This window comes from Apodemus sylvaticus, chromosome 16 (genome assembly GCF_947179515.1).
Source record: "Apodemus sylvaticus chromosome 16, mApoSyl1.1, whole genome shotgun sequence".
Taxonomy (NCBI): domain Eukaryota; kingdom Metazoa; phylum Chordata; class Mammalia; order Rodentia; family Muridae; genus Apodemus; species Apodemus sylvaticus.
The window spans coordinates 38,585,524-38,604,896 of NC_067487.1; the positions used below are offsets into that span (position 1 = coordinate 38,585,524).

At 39.0% G+C, this 19,373-nt stretch overlaps 1 protein-coding gene across 1 annotated transcript in view; it reads right to left on the reverse strand.

The window, feature by feature from the left end:
- C6 (complement C6) overlaps window positions 1–14,870 on the reverse strand; it is a 66,359-nt gene extending 51,489 nt beyond the window's left edge. Inside the window, exons 1-5 of the mRNA XM_052160136.1 lie at window positions 14,693–14,870; window positions 9,310–9,472; window positions 7,482–7,638; window positions 6,092–6,236; window positions 1,298–1,439 (exon numbers count right to left, since the gene is read on the reverse strand). Of these exons, the coding sequence (XP_052016096.1) occupies window positions 1,298–1,439; window positions 6,092–6,236; window positions 7,482–7,638; window positions 9,310–9,452 (587 nt within the window). The 5' untranslated portion in view covers window positions 9,453–9,472; window positions 14,693–14,870. The remainder of the gene's footprint in view (window positions 1–1,297; window positions 1,440–6,091; window positions 6,237–7,481; window positions 7,639–9,309; window positions 9,473–14,692) is intronic.
- Between the last annotated feature and the right edge of the window lie 4,503 nt (window positions 14,871–19,373).

Below are 19,373 nucleotides of genomic sequence, written 5' to 3' on the forward strand. Positions count from 1 at the left end.
AGTCCCAGTCAACAAGGGCTGCCTGGTCTCAGATTTCTTTCAGTTTCTCTAAGGCGGCACTGCTGTGGAGTCATAGAAACAAATTTGGTTGATAAACCTCTCCTTGAGTTCTGGTCCCACCATTCACAACTTGGCAGACCTAATTAAACCTTCTGAGGTTCAGTTTCTTGTTTTTAAGATGAAACTAGATAATAAGAGAAGGCCAACCTTCTACCTGAAAAGCACTGACCTACCCATAAATCACCTGTCTATGGGAGGGGATCTCAGGCCACACTGACACACATCTTATTCTACATCTTCGTGTGGTCATAATCATTCTATATTTTTATAACTGCTTGGGTCCTCTTCCTTCATTTTCCCCTTCCCCCATCCCTCCTTTCTTTCTTTTTGTTTTTGTTTAGAATACTTTAAAATCGGAATTAAACAAAACAAAACAATCCTCACAACCTTGTCAGGAGAGGAGGAGGAGGGGATTATTTTTGGGTCTTAGATACAGGAAAAGTAGAGAAGGAAGCAGTCATTATATAGTAGCAGAGGGAGAAAGAGAGGAGGGAGAGAGAGGGAGAGGGTGAGAGGGGGAGGGAAAGGGAAAGGGGGAGGGGAGAGGGAGAGGGAGAGGATGGGGAGAGAGACAGAAAGAAAGACAGAGAGACAGAGACAGAGACAGAAACCGAGAGACAGAGACAGAAAGACAGACAGAGACAGAGAGAAAACTAGGTGGCAGAGGGAGAAGGAACTATGGAACTGAGGGACAACAGAGGGCACAGGTCTCCCAGTCGGAACTCTAACTCTTTGCTACACGATCAAGCTACATGATCAAGGTAGGCCTGGGTATTAAAGAAGATGAATTGACAGTGGAGGAGCCTAGTGCTATTCCTAATGAGATTCTCCCACTTGAAGGTGATGAGGAGATCTCTGTCTGCCAGTCTCTCTGTTTCTCTATCTCTGTCTCCCTCTGTCTCTCTGTCTCTCCATGTCTCTCTCTGTTTCCGACTCTGTCTCTATCTGCTCCTATTTCTCTCCCTCCCTTCCTCTCCTTTCCCCTTCCTACCTCCATTATTTACCCTGTCCTACCCTCTCGCACCAAAACCAGATGGCTTTTCCTATTGAGATGTTGACTTATACATACAAGTGTAAATAAACCATGTTCTCTTTTTCCTGATCAATTTCATCATTGACCCAAACATCATTCAGTAGCATGCTGCTTACTTTGTGTACTTTCTATAGTTTTGTTGTTGATAAACATCCCATCGTTTCCAAGATATCCTTTCAAAAATCATAAACGGATGTTACATACCCAGTGCCCATCAGCTGCACACTAGGGATGGGAGTGTATGTCCGTGGGCACACTGGCTTTGTCCTCCCACAATCCCTTTCGTCTGAATTGTCTCCACAGTCATTTTCTCCATTGCATTCTAACTTGCTGGGAATACAGCGCCCTGGTCAAGAAAGCACACCACAGCACCGCCAACATGTTATCAGCCAGGAAAGCATTTATTCAGGCGACACACAAATGATTTAAATATCAAGAGAATGTTGAGGGCAAGGTATAAGGAATATATAAAGTAAAGTGATAAATTGATATCACCTTTAGGCCTTGAGAGTCTAAGAATCACTATAAGATTATTTAGTTGCTTTTGGTATATTTTCAAGAAGAGAATTTTCTTTTTTTCTTCAAAGAGAATTTTAAAATTAGATTACAGTGAGCGTTCTCTAGAGATATTGGTCTGAAGAAAGCTAGTAGTAGCAGGTTCAGAATTTTGTTTTGATTTCTATGGCAGAGTTTAACACATTATTTTTGTGTTAAAACAAAAAACTACTTTTGGAGTCTACTTTTTTTAAACATTTTTTTATTTACATTGCAAATGATTTCCCCTTTTCTGGGTTCCCACTCCCCGCAAGTCCCATAAGCCCTCTTCCATCCCCCTATTCTTCCATCCACCCCTTCCCCCTTCCCTGTTCTGGAATTCCCCTATACTCTTGCACTGAGTCTTTCCAGAACCAGGGGCCACTTTTGGAGTCTACTTGTGCAAACAACACATCTCCAAATCTCCAAAATTTTAAGCTGTGTGGAAGAAGCCAGACACTTAACCTTCATCTCTTATATTTCTTACTGGAAATTACCAACTTAAGAAGTCTGACCAACGATTCCCTTACAGTGTGTATCACTAATTAGACTAAATACATGCTTGATGGGGGGAACTTAAACAAAAAACCCTCTTTAGATTACTCACAGTCTTGTCCTATGTGCTATTTTAGTCATGCTATGCGCATCACAATCAGAAAGAACTAAAAGATGGGAAGGGATTTCTGTCAATTTTGAGATATAGACCATATAGTTACTTTCAGGAAACTGTACATTATAGTGTTATGTATAAAGTCTAGGAGTTTTGCTTGTATGTAATTTTTAATCTTGTTTTTGGTAAAGAAGAGAACAGAACAGGTTATTTAACTTGAAACAGAGAGGAGTGCCATTTTAACTTATGACATATTTTAAAAGTACTGTTTTTGGTGCTAACATATTGAAGACAAGTCCAGCTTAGGGAAGTGTTTCCTTTTAGAGAGGCATTCTATTTTCTTAGATGGCTCTAAGGATACTCATGGAGCACAGGGCCATTTGGTAGGCTTTGACACTTCTGGACATTGGCAGGGACCTGCCAACTAGTGCTGAGATGAAAGAATCAAGAAAGCTTTTGAGTAGTGTTTAGTAATAGGGGACAAGGATTGCATAGGCAAGGTGGGACACAGCTGAGAATGACTTCAGGCAACATTAACTCAATGGCATAAGAAGCAGGAAGGAGGTGACATTATAATGCATGAATGAAGCCTATACCAAAGTGGGGGTGTGGGGTGTGGGTGTGGGTGGGAAGTTGAAGAGCAGTTTGAATGTTGCAGAATTTATTAAGGTCCATGAATACATATTCAGTTGTCCCCCTTTTCTGTGGGGACAATTCATAAGACCGTTCCATGTCTAAGACTTCAGGGAGCACAAAGCCATGTAATTCAGATCTTAAGCATCCATCGTAGGTTTTGTCCAGAACCCCTGAAGTTTGAGATGTGAGAGCTATACTAGTCTAGTTTATTTTCTCTTCTTTACAAGTGCATTGACACTAGCTGCTTTCCTACCCTGGGTCTAAGCAGCCTCAGTATACTATTTCCTTAAGTTCTTTAAGTCAAGAACTTTCCCCTTGATGTTCATGCTTCTTTTTGGCTCAGATAAATTGACATCACCACAACCCTTGTACTTTGAGATCATTAATAAGTAAAATAAATGTTTATGAACAGGTGTGCTGCTACAGCTGACTGTTGCAGTGATCTTATAACTGACATAACAGGCAGGCAGTGTATGTTGTGAAATACTATAAAATGAGGTGATCAGTATCCTGGGAAGGACATGGTGGGGTGACATATGGTTTTCTTGTTCTATTCTGACATAGAATTTAAAAGAGAAAATTATTTATTTCTGGACTTTTTTTTATTTAAAATATCAGACTGTAGCTGACCATGAGCGACTGTAATCACAAAATTGAAATCATAAATAAAATGGACTGCTAGTTGGAACCATGTAGTCATTTAGACACTATACACCTTTGTTTTAAAATTAGACTGACTGTGTTATCGTGATTGTATATTATTTTTATAAACTCCTAAAAGGCTGATAATTTTTTATTCAGTGTTTAAAATTAGAGCCTTAGAGATAAACTGGCATAGTGTATTACAACTAGTGCCATGGTGGGAATGCAAGAATGAGTCTGTTTATGACAGGACAATGGCTTTGTTAAATCAGGGACTAAGTATTATCTCAAACCAGGCAAACAATGTCCATCCAACATCTTATTCCTGTTCATAGTAGGTGGTTCTTGAAGTGTACAGTAACATATCATTTTCAATAGAAAATTTATCAAAATGGGCATGGAATCACTCAATCTGAAAAGATGAGTTATCTTTTGCTGCCAGGGATGTTATCAGTTAGTTGGTAGAGGGAACTGGGTCATGGAGACATTGGGGGCGAGGGGTTTTGAGAAGCACAGAGCTCAGGGACACAACAGCTCAACAACAATTACAGACATTGTGCTAATTTGGATGTTTTAATTATTAATTTTATATTGCAATACTTAATTAGTTTTTATTGGAGGGGTGATGCTGCAGCAGTCACAGGGCGGGGGGCAGGGGGCGGGTCCATGAGACCGGAAGACAATTTGCAGGATTTGGTTTTCTTTCTTCCATGTGATTGACAGTTTGCAGGATTTGGTTCTCTTTCTACCATGAGATTCTCATGGAATGAACTCTGGTTGCTCATCGGGAGGCTGAACCAACCTGTCATTCCAGTCTTAAACAGTGACTGTGGACATTGACCTGGAATCCAGCATCTGCAGCTGCAGACTTGCTTGAAATTAGCCATAGTGTATTAGTAATCACTGTGTGCCTCTAAGACTTTTGTAGGTTCATGAACGTTTTACCTACACTGACCTCTTCTACATTCAATTTCGCAGGTTTATCATCTGCTGAATTATTCTCTCAGTTATATCATCTCTCAGTTATTCACTATAATAACTGCATTTAAAACCTGTAATAGCTGCACTTCAATGGAAATTTTTGATTTTAGGATTTTAGATGTAATGTTCAAGTCTAGATTATTCTCAGCCATTCTCGCAAGATTTTTATTATCTCCTCTCTCACATTAATTTGTGATGTGACCTCACCATGAAGGTACAAAGCAATATCTCTGAACTCAAAACTTACCCTCATTTTCTAGGTTAGGAAAACCCTGACATTAACACTTTCATCTGTATTTAAAAGAAGCTGGCAGAGATGAAGGCCAAGAACAGTGTGAAGAAAGGAAGAATTTCAGTTCTGAGATCTAAAGTCAATTATCTGCAAAATTTAAAACTTCCTAATTACTATTTAAAATTTTGCTAGTACAGAGAAGTGATTTTAGGTTTATCCATCTGAAATTATTTTCTTTTTTATAACTACAAATCGGTTATTTATGTAGATTAAAAAACTATGGCTCATATGCTAAAAGTGACATGCATTCATTTTTGTAACTACGATTCACTGGAGCATATCCTTGCTTTTATATGTATGAGTTGATAAAAGCTCACATATTGATGTGGGAGGTTTGACAGTTGACTGACAACAAGATAGACCGGACAACTGTAAAGCTAACATTGGCCATTTGGATGTTTGCTGAAGCAGTGGTAGAAATTACATCTAAACTGTTCAAAGTGCTAGCAGTTAATGAGGTAGTAATTAACAGATGAGTACCTGTGATTAAAGTATTTAAGATTTGGCTATATTATAATGTAACTTAAATATCAGTTCTTAGAAATCTCAGCACATATTATACTTGAATGTCGATAATATTTAAACCAACATGGTTTCTAATTATTGTGATATTAGGGGCAGCTTTTGGGGACCAATCATGAAAATTTATTTAAGATTCACTTGACCTAATACTATCTCATCAGTCTTGTTCCAATACTTAAAAAAAAAAAAAAACCTGTCACTTTTTATTTAAACTGGGTTTTACACGTACTCATTTATTATTTATTTATTTATTTTATATTTAGAGTGTGTGTATATTTATGTTTATGTGTGCACACACATGTACATGCCATCCAGACCTGTGGAGAACAGAGCAACTATGAACATTCAGTTCTCTCTATCATGCAGGTGCTTGGAGTTGAATTGATGTGATGAGGCTGGATGCAAGCTACTTTATCCACCGAGCCATTTTCCTGGCCCCCATCTCCTTCATCACTTTTGGGTAATCCTCATTATAGATTTGTGTGTGTTAATATCTATTTGTGAAACAATCTGCTGCTATCTTTTTCCTTTATCTTCCTCTTTCCCTCTCCACCCCTATAACAAAATAGGGCTCTGAACACTATTACGTAAGCAAATGAATCAGGGAACTGGTCAAGATTATTATGCCTTGAAAGCTAATTTCACATCCTAGTGTCTTGGTAATTTATAACTTAACAACAGCACCCCCCATTCTTACAATGGGGAAGGACTTTTCTTTCACAGTTTTTCCTGGCAGTCAGTATTTTTAGTGGAGACTGAATATTTTAGCAGAATATATTACCACTGTCACAGAGGAATTTATTCTTGCAGTCAATCTCTTCAATTTTGCAGAGCTTGGATGGGATACATGGTTGAAAGGTCACCAGGGGTTCAGTGCATGGTTGTCCCCCAAACTGACTTGGGCGCAGGACAGATCTAACTTTAACCTGAAAGAAAAGCAGAGTGAATAATTTCAAAGCAAGGTCAAAGTCAAAGTAAAAGTAAAAATCCATCCCAGGATGTCCTTGTCAGTCACAGCTGTAATCTTTGCCAAGGTGACAGTACCCGGACTGTACTAATGCTTTCCCCCAATTTCATTATAGTGCATCTATTTAGTAAATCAGCACCTGGCATGCCTCAGTTTCCCAAAGTGAAAAATGAGAAGGCTTTCCCTCATTCTGAAATCATATGATTTCTACATTACACCCACTGCAAATGTGAAAGTGTTTACCGAGGGTCTCCTGTGTGAGGGCTATAAAACAGCCCTTTTATATCTCTGACAGTGTCAAGGGATAAATAGGAAAGGATCTTGAGATTCTTTTGCATAGGAAAGTCACTACAGAAACTGGTTTGACATATTCTCCACACTTTGACACGTTTTGGTGAGGAGGAAAATTCAGAGTGAGGGTAGAAATATGACAGAATTGGCCAATGCTGACTTAAATTCCAGGAAAGCCTGAGTTCAAAATACAGATCCAATATTAAATTATGGTACATCCTCCATCAAAATACTCAGCCCCATAAGGAACTGGAACTACACTGTCTATAAACATAAAGTAGGATGTGGTTTGCATGATTGACTTAAGGGAACCAGCACAGTTCTCAGAGTTTGTCTTCTACAAATAAAGTTTCTATTTCCTCTCTAATGTGTAGCTGTTGGAAACACAGAATCTGACTGAGGTTAATGTTGGTCACATGATGTGGCCTTTATAGGAATGACTATGAACTGATTAAATATTGCAGCTGGGAGAAGTGAACAAGTTGAGGGACTTTCTCAAGGGTGGACAGAGTTTAGAGGAAAAACAAAAAGGCAGGATTTTGACATATTTTCCTTCTGTTTGGTTTTAAGCACTGGATGAAAGCAGAAGTTTTTAGCATTTAGTTTTGTTTTCAGAAGTCTCAGGAGGCACAATCAGTGGAGATCAGATACAGTAAGGGTGATATGATCAGAGGTGGGCTTTCTTTTTGGTGTTCATATATGCAAAGTTCATATAAAGGAAACCCTGTCACCATCACCACCCCCACCGCCACTGCCCCCACCACAACCAGCACCACTAAACACAGTTTTAGTCTAATAAAAATCAGGACAGTTTATTTTCAGACTTTTAACACGTCTCTGATATTGAATCTGCCAGGGGATACTGGCACTTACTTGGGACCCAGATTTTCTGGTGCTCCTGTGCCTTACATACCTGTTTTTCAGTGCAAGGGTCACAGTCTGACCATGGCCCATAGTTTCCTAGGATACAGTTGATGGGACATGTCTGCAAGTTGCACAGTCTGGTCTGCTGCTTGGGACAAAGTTCATCACATGAGTTTTCCCGATAGTAATCATTCACTACTATTTGTCTGTAAAGGTGAGAAAAAGTTACTCGGAATCAGTGTTTTCCCAGTGCCTTCACACCAGTAATAGAGTATTGTGTGGCATTACCTACCAAGAGTAAAAATAATAACATTATCATAGACGTCATAGAGAGAGAACTCTGGAAGAACTCTTGAGGAATGGAGTTTCTTCCCATACTTTGTGGACTTTTTATTGGAAGTCAATTGGCAAATTTAATGAGATAGAGAAAAATACTTTTTAAAAATAATTCTTTAAAAGAAGTAAATAATAAAAATAGTAAAATAAATGTGAAATACGCTTTTTTTCTCTTAAGTCACATTCTAAAAGTAACTTTTATTTGCCTGATGTAATTGTCTTGGAGGCTTACTGATGAATAAGCTCACTCTTTCTAGTTCTTTCTGAACTTTGGCTGGCTTGTTCAACTCAGCTGTTCTGGCCCAATACTCCTCCCCAGGTGGATTGATTTAATATGGTTTTCCTCAGTTTCTTATTGACTTTCTCTGCTTGGCCTCAAACTAACTCTGGCGATTTGTTCTAATCTTCTGGCTCCTTAATCTCTGACTTCAACTGCCTCTGTTGACCTGCACTGAACTATAGGAACTCATGAATGAACTTCACTCCACTGCACTGACTCCCAAGTGCACTTACTCCCAACTGCCTGACTCTCTGTGCTCTTACATAGCTTCTCTTTTCTGTTTTATTCTCACGAGAGATAGGCATATCCTATCTCTGACTCATTCTATCAAATCATTCTCTGATTCGTCACTTTTTCTGCCCTTCATTTAGACACCACTTTCAATCACGGCTGCTTCCTTCTACAAACTAATTTTACCTTAAAGATGTACTAAGGCTATGTCTGTATTATAGCCAGAGGGATTAATGGTCTGTGGCATGTCTGCGTTTCATTCAGATCACACAGATCTAGGTCTTTGGGTGTGACCCCTTACCAGAAGAGTCATGTTGTTGGATTTAAATTTCTCTCCATCATGTGAACAAATCAAGGGTACAGAAAAATCTAACAGATACAAGCAAGATGTGTAGGTGAGGAGTCTGAATTGGGAAATGTCTGGATTATTAAATACTTGCAAGTAAGCACAATTTTTGTGCTATATCAACTGTGCCAACCATCAAACAAATACCCATGCTGTTTAGTTGATGTCCAGTTTGGCACTGTTTAATAACTATAAAATTCTATATAATTAACTCACTCACTGTAGGCAAGCAGAGAGATATGTGATGCTTAAAAAAAATTAAAGATAAACACACTATACAAATTCCTTTTTATTATTATTTTTTGTTTTTTTATTTTTTATTTTTTGGTTCTTTTGAGACAGGGTTTCTTTGTGTAGTCCTGGCTGTCTTAGAACTCACTCTGTAGACTAGGCTGGCCTCAGACTCAGAAATCTGCCTGCCTCTGTCTCCCAAGTGCTGGGATTAAAGGTGTGTGCCACCACTGCCCGGCTACAAATTCTTAATAGACTTTTTTATGAATTTTGCAGAAAGAACAAAAGTAGAAACTTCATTTCAACTACATGTGAAATAGGTCTCCCATTCTGTCTAATATACTAAGCTCTTAGTTGAGATATAATTGTTCTTCATTGCACAATAAGATCTATTTGATATTTCTTATCCCATCCTTGAGATCCTTCAGAATATTTTGAATATCTCATACCCACCTCTGCCTGCTCTGGGTTCCAGAATTGCAGGATTTAGAACAGCTGGACCAGTGAGTCCATGGGTAGTGGTCACAGAAACAGGTCTCACTCTTGTCAATCAGTATGGTCAGCAAGATGAGACACAAGGTGAAATGTCTGGCCATGCTTTCTCGATCCCCAGGCCCTGAAATAGAAAGGTCTAATAGATAAATATGAACATTCCAGACTCATATGATTATAGAAAACACTTTCATTCCTCCAGGTTTCAAGGGGCAAATTAATCCACAAATTCATATGTGAATTCATATAAGTGTGATTTTTAAAAAATATTTTTTAGGATAAAGAATAACAGAGTGATAACCTTCATTATAGTATAATAACCAGTGATAATAAAGATAAATTATGTAGTATGTGTTTGGAAGACATTTAGCTCATCAAAATATTGAAACTTTTATAATATATTTCTCAGAATAGCCACTCATTTTATGCTATGCTGGGTACATTCAATTCTTCACACTTTCTGGAGACTTGGGAAGCAGTCTAGACTACTTTGCAGGAAACTTTAAAGAGAGTTCACTGCCTTTGTCCTTTATAGATGGTTCATAGAAAGTTAGAGCTGTGATACATCTTAGAGTCCTCTAGGATAAGGAATAGAATAGATAGTTATGAATGGGGGAGGAGGGGAGACAGGAATGATTGGATTAAACAGAGAGGAGAAGGGAAGGGGGCAAAGGAGGGATTACGGGGAGGGAAAATGAAGGGCTAGTTAACAAGTCATATGGAAACTGAATGCAGTATAAACTTCCTAAAATATATAAATATGTGAAGGTGATGTAAATTAAATTGGCAAATATTGGGGAGGTGGGGCAACAGAAGTCCAACTGGACATCTCTCGTGACCAAATGAAACTTCTAGTATCTGAAATGTGTTATATCTAATTGGGTTGTTGTCTAATGGGGTCCTGTAGGAATTCCTAAATAACCCAGGCTATTGCCAAGGGTATTGGTGACTTTCTACAAAATGATATTGAAGCCCTATTGCTGAAGACAACACCTACACACTCACTGAACATGGAAAACTTGAGCTACTACCTAGAGCCTTCATGGCTCCTGAAGACTAACATTCGTGGTATTAAAAGATACTCTGCAGGCTACCAAAGAAGCAACATAAACACCAACATAGCTATTAAACTTTGATCTACAAAACTGACGAGCCTGCAAGATATGCTGGTAAAATAGTGGCACAAAACTTGTGGGAGTAATCAATCAAAATATGACTTGAGTTAAGGCCCACTCCATGAGATGGAACCCATACCCAACACTGCTGAGCAGCCAAGAATCTGAGACTAGATAGGAAAGATACCTAAGAGGTAAAAACCAAATGTTCTGCTGGAACAAAATACTCACAAGAGGAAATATGGAGACAAAGTGTGGAGCTGAGACTGAAGGAAAGGCCATCCAGAGATTGTCCCACCTGTGGATCCATCCCATATACATTCACCAAATCCAGACACTATTGTAGGTGCCAACAAGTTCTTGCTGACAGGAGCCTGATAGAGTTGTCTCCTGAGAGGCTCTGCCAGAGCTTGACCAATACAGAGATGGATGCTTGCAGTCAACCACTGGACTGAGCCAGGCATCCCCAATGGAGGAGTTAGGGAAAGGACTGAAGGAGCTGAAGGGTTTGCAACCCCATAGGAAGAACAACAATATGAACCAACCAGACATCCCAGAGCTCCCAGGGACTAAACCACCAACTAAAGAGTACACAAGGAGGGACCCATGGCTTCATCCACATGGGTAGCAGAGGATGGCCTTGTAGGGGCATCAATGGTAGAGAGGTCTTTGGTCCTGTGAAAGCTTGATGCCTGAGTGTAGTGGAATGCCGGGGCAGGGAGGTGGGAGTGGGTGGAGAAGAAGGGAAAGGGTGGATGGGATGGGAGTTTGGTGGGAGGGAACTGGGAAAGGGGATAACTTTTGAAATGCAAATAAAGAAAATATCCAATGGAAAAGTGTAGCAATGAATCCTAATGAAATTCTGCGATATTCACAACATCTCTTGTGTTTCCTTTGATTCTTTTACTTATTTGTTTGTTTTGTCATATTTTAGTTAGTTAATGAATTAATTCTATTTTATTCTTCTTTTGTTATTCCAAAGGTGACTGTTTTCTGAAGACAGACAGAAAGGGTGAGGACCTGATTGGGAGTGGAGGCAGGAACTTGGAGGAGTAGGGGAAAAGGAAATCTAGATTAGCTAACAATCTATTTTAAGTTAGAGAGAGAGAGAGAGAGAGAGAGAGAGAGAGAGAGAGAGAGAGAGAGAGAGAGAGAGACTACACTTCTACATTGACAGTGAAGTTCAAAGAGATACAATGGAGGCAGTATGCTAAGAGCTCATCCAAAATACTTGACTCTTGAATGAAGTGCATCCTTTTGCCAACTTTCTAGCAACACTCATTATCAGATTACTGGAGCATTGGGATTTCCAGAGTTATACTACCCTGAGTCCAAGGAAGTTTTACGTGACTAATGCCTGAATAAAAAATATGATGAAGGTGTTCTCCTGGTGTGTTGTGAAGCCTTGATTATCTGGGAGTCATTTATAAAATCACCACTACTTCCTGACATACACAATTTGATATTACACGCTCTAATAATGCATACAATATCTATACAATGCTCTTGGAATTGCTATAGTAATTCTAAGAAATGACACCGTGTACCTTCTCTATGTCTCAGTTTATTCATCTCTAAAATAATAATAGTTTAATTCTTTATGTCAATAAAAATATATGAACACACCCTACACATATGTATGCATGTACAGACTCTAAATATGTACAGCAAAAGAAGTCATATAATACTGCTTAGCTTTTTCAAGACATAATGCACTCTGAAGATCCTTCCTATTAATAGGGAAAAATGTATGTACTTAATTTTTGTTTTGTTTTCTGGTAGTATAAATTCAACCCAGGGCTTCATGCATGTTAAACAAATATTCTACCACTGTTTATGTCTCCGGACTTCTTTGACTTGCTATTTAGAGATAAGGTCTTATCAAGTCACCCATTCTAGCCTTGAACCCCCTTAACGCTACATCAGACAGGTCTGGAACTTCTGATCTTACTTCAGGCTTCTTATGTCTAGAATTACAGGCTTGGGCCACAACGCTGGCTATTTCTTTTCTTTATTGCTGGCGGCACAGTTTTATGCCCTAATTGCATTTAACAATTATCATCATTGTGGAGATTTTGTATAAGCAATTGCCATAACTCTGTAATTAGGTGTTAGTACACTTTAGATGCACATCCATGGAGACAGCAAGCATGTCCCTAGCAAACTTATCCTACTGAATTACAGTTATTTTAACTGCCTAAGAGGGTTATTTTCTGATTATATTTTAATGTAATGAGCTTACAATTTTTAGTTGTGATAAAAGGATATGTCAGCAACAACACAACAGAACAGTAGATTTCACTTTAAGCAAAGGATGGGTGTCAGAATTGTTTCTCCAATAGACTCAGAAATGAGGACTTCCTTGCTAAACTCTTTTACCTTATCTGACAGACCAGATGAAAGGGCTAGAATAAAAGCAACCAGGCCCACTGCCACATGTTGAATACAGCCTTCAATATCAATGACAGTCTACCTGCATTTGTGTATCTGATGCTGCTGGACTGTGAACATGATACAAAGAAATAGAAGCCATTGTCACTATCTGCAAAGGGTAGGCAGATGTTGAAGATCTTACTCATGCTCTTTGTCTAGTCTCTTTTAAGCCAACACATAAGCTTCTGGAGCCCTAGTTTATTTTGATAGTAAACACGGGCTCTCCTTTATAGACCACTCAACTTGCCTGTTCACGGTTGCTCCCTGGTAAGGAATTCATATTTCCTTTTGGGATGAGAGGGATTGGAGAAAATCTGGGTGGTTTATCCGTGTAAATGCTGCAAGTCTTAAAGACTCATTCTTGGCAGAAACATACACTCCTAGAATCTCCCTACACATAGTAAAAAGAAAACTCTTAATGGCGCATACTTAGCATGAGAATGGTAGAGATAATTGGCAATACGTGACATCATCAGGCCTCAGATCTCAGCAAATACCATCTGCTTGGTTTGCAGATGTTTGAAATCAGAGGTGGATTTTCTTCAGAGTTATCACTAAAGTTTCCAGGGCAAAGCTTGCATAAAATATTCTGATCAGTTATTTGGCCATAACTCTGCTAGGGGAAATTTGGACAATAATATAAAAAAGATGGTGACTCCAAATTTATTTGATGATGCTAATAACAGAGCTGGCTGTCAACTTTTCCTTTTATAACATTTTTGTTTTGATGAAAAATTACTGGGTTTGGGTGTCAATTAGTGGCATAGTATTTAACTGTTTGACTGGCATGTATGTACAAGGCCCTGGGAGTGTTTCCTGAACACTAAGATAAATAAATTAAGGGCAAAAAAGGTGATTTTATGTTAAAAGAGGAATAGTCATTCAAACAGAGAACTATTTTTTTTAATTTATTGCTATCATTGCTCTACAAATTTTATCAAATAGTTTCTTGTTTGCTGATTTTTCAATTTCTTTAAATACTTTCTTTAAATACTTTAAGGGTAGCTAATAGTCAATGTAAATATTTGGCTTATTGGCACATATTTTTAATGGAAATATCAATTAACAAATGTTCAGTTGGATTGGTTGGAGAGGGGGTGGGGAGAGAGAATTGTTGAGAATAGTTGAGAAACATCTACTAATCTGGGGTCACAGTGGAAGAGCAGCTGTTTTTGCAGTTTTCTGGTAATTGCTATACCCTCTTGACCTCTCCAGAAGACAACAGTCTCGCTGAACTATTGAAGATGGCTTTGTGAGCATTAGAGAATCCTGCTTAAGAAGGAAGTGCATGGCACCCCATCACCTTTGGGTACACATTACTCACACAAACAACATATCTTCAGGGCGGTTCAGTGCATCTGACCTGACAGATCTCAGCAGATGCTACAGTTGATCCTCCGATGTTCATCTTTCCTTTTTCATCTGTTTACAGACTTGTTGAACCTCTTATTGCTCACATTTTATCCTACGGGTGTCCCAGAGGCTCTACAAAAGATACTTACCACTCCTAATTGTAGGCTGGGAGTTCAGACACACAGCTAACCTTGGCTGAAGAGTGTGCTTGCTCTTTCTTTTTCTTTGGTTTAACTCACAAGCCACTCAAAGTCTATGAACTTTTGATTCTTTTAAGATTTAAGCAAAGTAGGTATTTCTTAGTTCAAAGGAAAGACAATGATACACTGATAGTCTGAGGGCTGTACTTTCACTCTTGACATGGGGGGCGTCTCTTGGAAATGCGATATATAATTTTGAAGTAATAGAATCAGAATCGAAATAGAAATCATTAGGTCACTTACCTTTAAAGTGATCTAGCTATGCCCAGGAACCCAAGCTCTGAATGGCTGTAGACACAAAAGGCCCACACCATAAGAAGGGGATCGTGTGATTGTCCAGAGAGTCCTTCTTTATACTGCTGGGCAGTCCAAAAGCCCTAACGGTGACTTAAACTGTTGAGAGAATAAATGTTGTGTCGAAACTTTGACTTCTGAAAGAATTAGCTTAGATTAGCAGAAACCCTGAAATTCTAAGCACAGCAGTTTCTATGGTCTTGGATTATTTTTCAGTGATTTCCACATTCAGAATTGTTGCAATAGCTCTTGTTGCTGCAGAGAAAGCTTTAGAAAGTAGGTGTGGTTCTACTTGTCCTGTGGAGTAAGGGATTATTCTAGAGATGGGGATGAAGTGCTTTTAGGAAGTTGTGCGTAGGTCTTCTTCTGGGTAGACAATGAATTTATGCCCTCTGTAAGGCATACTTGGACATTAGCTACTGAGAAACTAACACACTAGGAAGTTACGTTCCTGAGGTGTTTCAGCAACCATCAGTCTTCCAAAATGTTGACAGGGGCCTGAGACTCAAGATCACATAAAATGTTCTGTAATTTTATAATGCGTAATGTTGTTGGCAATTGATTAGTAAGAGAGCTTGTGAGTGTAAGGGAAGAGAATGGAAGCAAAGAAAATTAAGAATTAAAATGAAAGAGTTATGTATTCAGTTAGAAACCATTTTCTTTTCTCTCCTCGTGACAATGTATTCAAAGCCAAGTGATTCAGCCAAGAAAACCCCAAATCAATGGCAGCCAATAGTGGAAACCCTGAGTCTGTCTACTAAGTTTTCCGCATGCCATCTGATCATTATGGCAGACCAATTCTGTAGGTTCTCATTGGGGAAAATGCTAATCATTCAACATTACAAGTGCAGTGATTGGTCAGTGTGGGAGTAGACAAAGAGGCGTGACAAATTGCACTGCTTTGCTTAGGAAACAGTAGACAAAACCTCTTACACATCGAAGGAATAGGAATGTCTTAGACTACCATGGTCTTTTCCTTTTTTGTGTTACTTTTAAAATTATTAGAAATTGAGATTAAAAATTGTTTTTAATGTCCCCACCTCCTGCTCACAAACTTTGCTCTAGGTTATTGACACAATTAGTCTGAGTGCCATTTTTTTCAATAGTCTCAATTATTTAAATTGGCAGGTGTAGCTAGCACCCTCTCCTTCTTCCACTGTGTTTCCTGGACCTCGAGCCAAGTCTACATTTTGCTGGATCCTCGAGAAGCTCCCATCCCCTTTCTATGATTCTTTTCTTTAATTACCTGAGATTTTATCTTCACCCCATTTCCCTCCCTCCTTCCTTCTCTCTTTTTATTTCTTTGTGAGATTTCACCTATTTCTTTTTTTCTTTTTTTAAATATTTTTTTATTCGATATAATTTATTTACATTTCAAGTGATTTCCCCTTTTCTAGCCCCCCACTCCCCGAAAGTCTCGTAAGCCCCCTTCTCTTCCCTTGTCCTCCCACCCACCCCTTCCCACTTCCCCGTTCTGGTTTTGCCGAATACTGTTTCACTGAGTCTTTCCAGAACCAGGGGCCACTCCTCCTTTCTTCTTGTATCTCATTTGATGTGTGGATTATGTTTTGGGTATTCCAGTTTTCTAGGTTAATATCCACTTATTAGTGAGTGCATACCATGATTCACCTTTTGAGTCTGGGTTACCTCACTTAGTATGATGTTCTCTAGCTCCATCCATTTGCCTAAGAATTTCATGAATTCATTGTTTCTAATGGCTGAATAGTACTCCATTGTGTAGATATACCACATTTTTTGCATCCACTCTTCTGTTGAGGGATACCTGGGTTCTTTCCAGCATCTGGCAATTATAAATAGGGCTGCTATGAACATAGTAGAGCATGTATCCTTATTACATGGTGGGGAATCCTCTGGGTATATGCCCAGGAGTGGTATAGCAGGATCTTCTGGAAGTGAGGTGCCCAGTTTTCGGAGGAACCGCCAGACTGATTTCCAGAGTGGTTGTACCAATTTGCAACCCCACCAGCAGTGGAGGAGTGTTCCTCTTTCTCCACACCCTCTCCAACACCTGCTGTCTCCTGAATTTTTAATCTTAGCCATTCTGACTGGTGTAAGATGAAATCTTAGGGTTGTTTTGATTTGCATTTCCCTAATGACTAATGAAGTTGAGCATTTTTTTAAGATGCTTCTCTGCCATCCGAAATTCTTCAGGTGAGAATTCTTTGTTTAACTCTGTACCCCATTTTTTAATAGGGTTGTTCGGTTTTCTGGAGTCTAACTTCTTGAGTTCTTTATATATATTGGATATTAGCCCTCTATCTGATGTAGGATTGGTGAAGATCTTTTCCCAATTTGTTGGTTGCCGATTTGTCCTCTTGATGGTGTCCTTCGCCTTACAGAAACTTTGTAATTTTATGAGGTCCCATTTGTTAATTCTTGCTCTTAGAGGATACGCTATTGGTGTTCTGTTCAGAAACTTTCTCCCTGTACCGATATCCTCAAGGGTCTTCCCCAGTTTCTTTTCTATTAGCTTCAGAGTGTCTGGCTTTATATGGAGGTCCTTGATCCATTTGGATTTGAGCTTAGTACAAGGAGACAAGGATGGATCAATTCGCATTCCTCTGCATGCTGACCTCCAGTTGAACCAGCACCATTTGTTGAAAAGGCTATCTTTTTTCCATTGGATGTTTTCAGCCTCTTTGTCGAGGATCAAGTGGCCATAGGTGTGTGGGTTCATTTCTGGATCTTCAATCCTGTTCCATTGATCCTCCTGCCTGTCACTGTACCAATACCATGCAGATTTTAACACTATTGCTCTGTAGTATTGCTTGAGGTCAGGGATACTGATTCCCCCAGATTTTCTTTTGTTGCTGAGAATAGTTTTAGCTATCCTGGGTTTTTTGTTGTTTCAGATGAATTTGATAATTGCTCTTTCTAACTCTGTGAAGAATTGAGTTGGGATTTTGATGGGTATTGCATTGAATCTGTATATTGCTTTTGGCAAAATGGCCATTTTAACTATAATGATTCTACCGATCCATGAGCATGGGAGGTTTTCCCATTTTGTGAGGTCTTCTTCCATTTCCTTCTTCAGAGTCTTGAAGCTCTTGTCATACAGATCTTTCACATGTTTGGTAAGAGTCACCCCAAGATACTTTATACTGTTTGTGGCTATTGTGAAGGGGGTCATTTCTCTAATTTCTTTCTCAACCTGCTTATCCTTTGAGTATAGGAAGGCCACTGATTTGCTTGAGTTGATTTTATAACCTGCCACTTTGCTGAAGTTGTTTATCAGCTGTAGGAGCTCTCTAGTGGAGTTTTTTGGGTCACTTAGGTAGACTATCATGTCGTCTGCAAATAATGATAGTTTGACTTCTTCCTTTCCAATTTGTATCCCTTTGACCTCCTTATGTTGTCGAATTGCCCGAGCTAGTACCTCAAGTACAATATTGAAAAGATAAGGAGAAAGGGGGCAGCCTTGTCTGGTCCCTGATTTCAGTGGGATTGCTTCAAGTTTCTCTCCATTTAGTTTGATGCTGGCTACCAGTTTGCTGTATATTGCTTTTACTATGTTTAGGTATGGGCCTTGAATTCCTGTTCTCTCCAAGTCTTTAAGCATGAAAGGATGCGGAATTTTGTCAAATGCTTTTTCAGGATCCAATGAAATGACCATGTGGTTTTGTTCTTTGAGTTTGTTTATGTAGTGGATTGCATTGATGGATTTCCGTATATTGAACCAACCCTGCATTCCCGGGATAAAGCCTACTTGATCATGGTGGATGATCGTTTTGATGTGTTCTTGGATTCGGTTGGCAAGAATTTTATTGAGTATTTTTGCATCGATGTTCATAAGGGAAATTGGTCTGAAGTTCTCTTTCTTTGTTGGATCTTTGTGTGGCTTTGGTATCAGCGTAATTGTGGCTTCATAGAAGGAATTGGGTAGTGTTCCTTCGGTTTCTGTTTTGTGGAATAGTTTGAAGAGTATTGGTGTTAACTCTTCTTTGAAGGTCTGGTAGAATTCTGCACTGAATCCATCTGGTCCTGTGCTTTTTTTGGTTGGAAGACTTTTTATGACTCCTTTTATTTCTTTAGGCATTATGGGACTGTTTAGATGGTCTAGTTGGTCCTGATTTATTTTGGTATTTGGTATCTGTCAAGGAAATTGTCCATTTCCTCCAGATTCTCCAGTTGTGTTGAGTACAGGTTCTTGTAGTAGGATCTGATGATTTTTTGGATTTCCTCAGTTTCCGTTGTTATATCTCCCTTTTCATTTCTAAGTTTGTTAATTTGGATACTTTCTCTGTGCCCTTTGGTCAGTCTGGCTAAAGGTTTATCTATCTTGTTGATTTTCTCAAAGAACCAGCTCCTGGTTTTGTTGATTTTTTGTATGGTTCTCTTTGTTTCTACTTGATTGATTTCGGCCCTGAGTTTGATGATTTCCTGCCTTCTACTCCTCTTGGGTGAAATAGCTTCTTTTTGTTCCAGGGCTTTCAGGTGTGTCATTAAGCTGGTAATGTATGCTCTCTCCATTTTCTTTTTGGAGGCACTCAGGGCTATGAGTTTTCCTCTTAGCACTGCTTTCATTGTGTCCCATAGATTTGGGTATGTTGTGTTTTCATTTTCATTGTGTTCTAAAAAGTCTTTAATTTCTTTCTTTATTTCTTCCTTG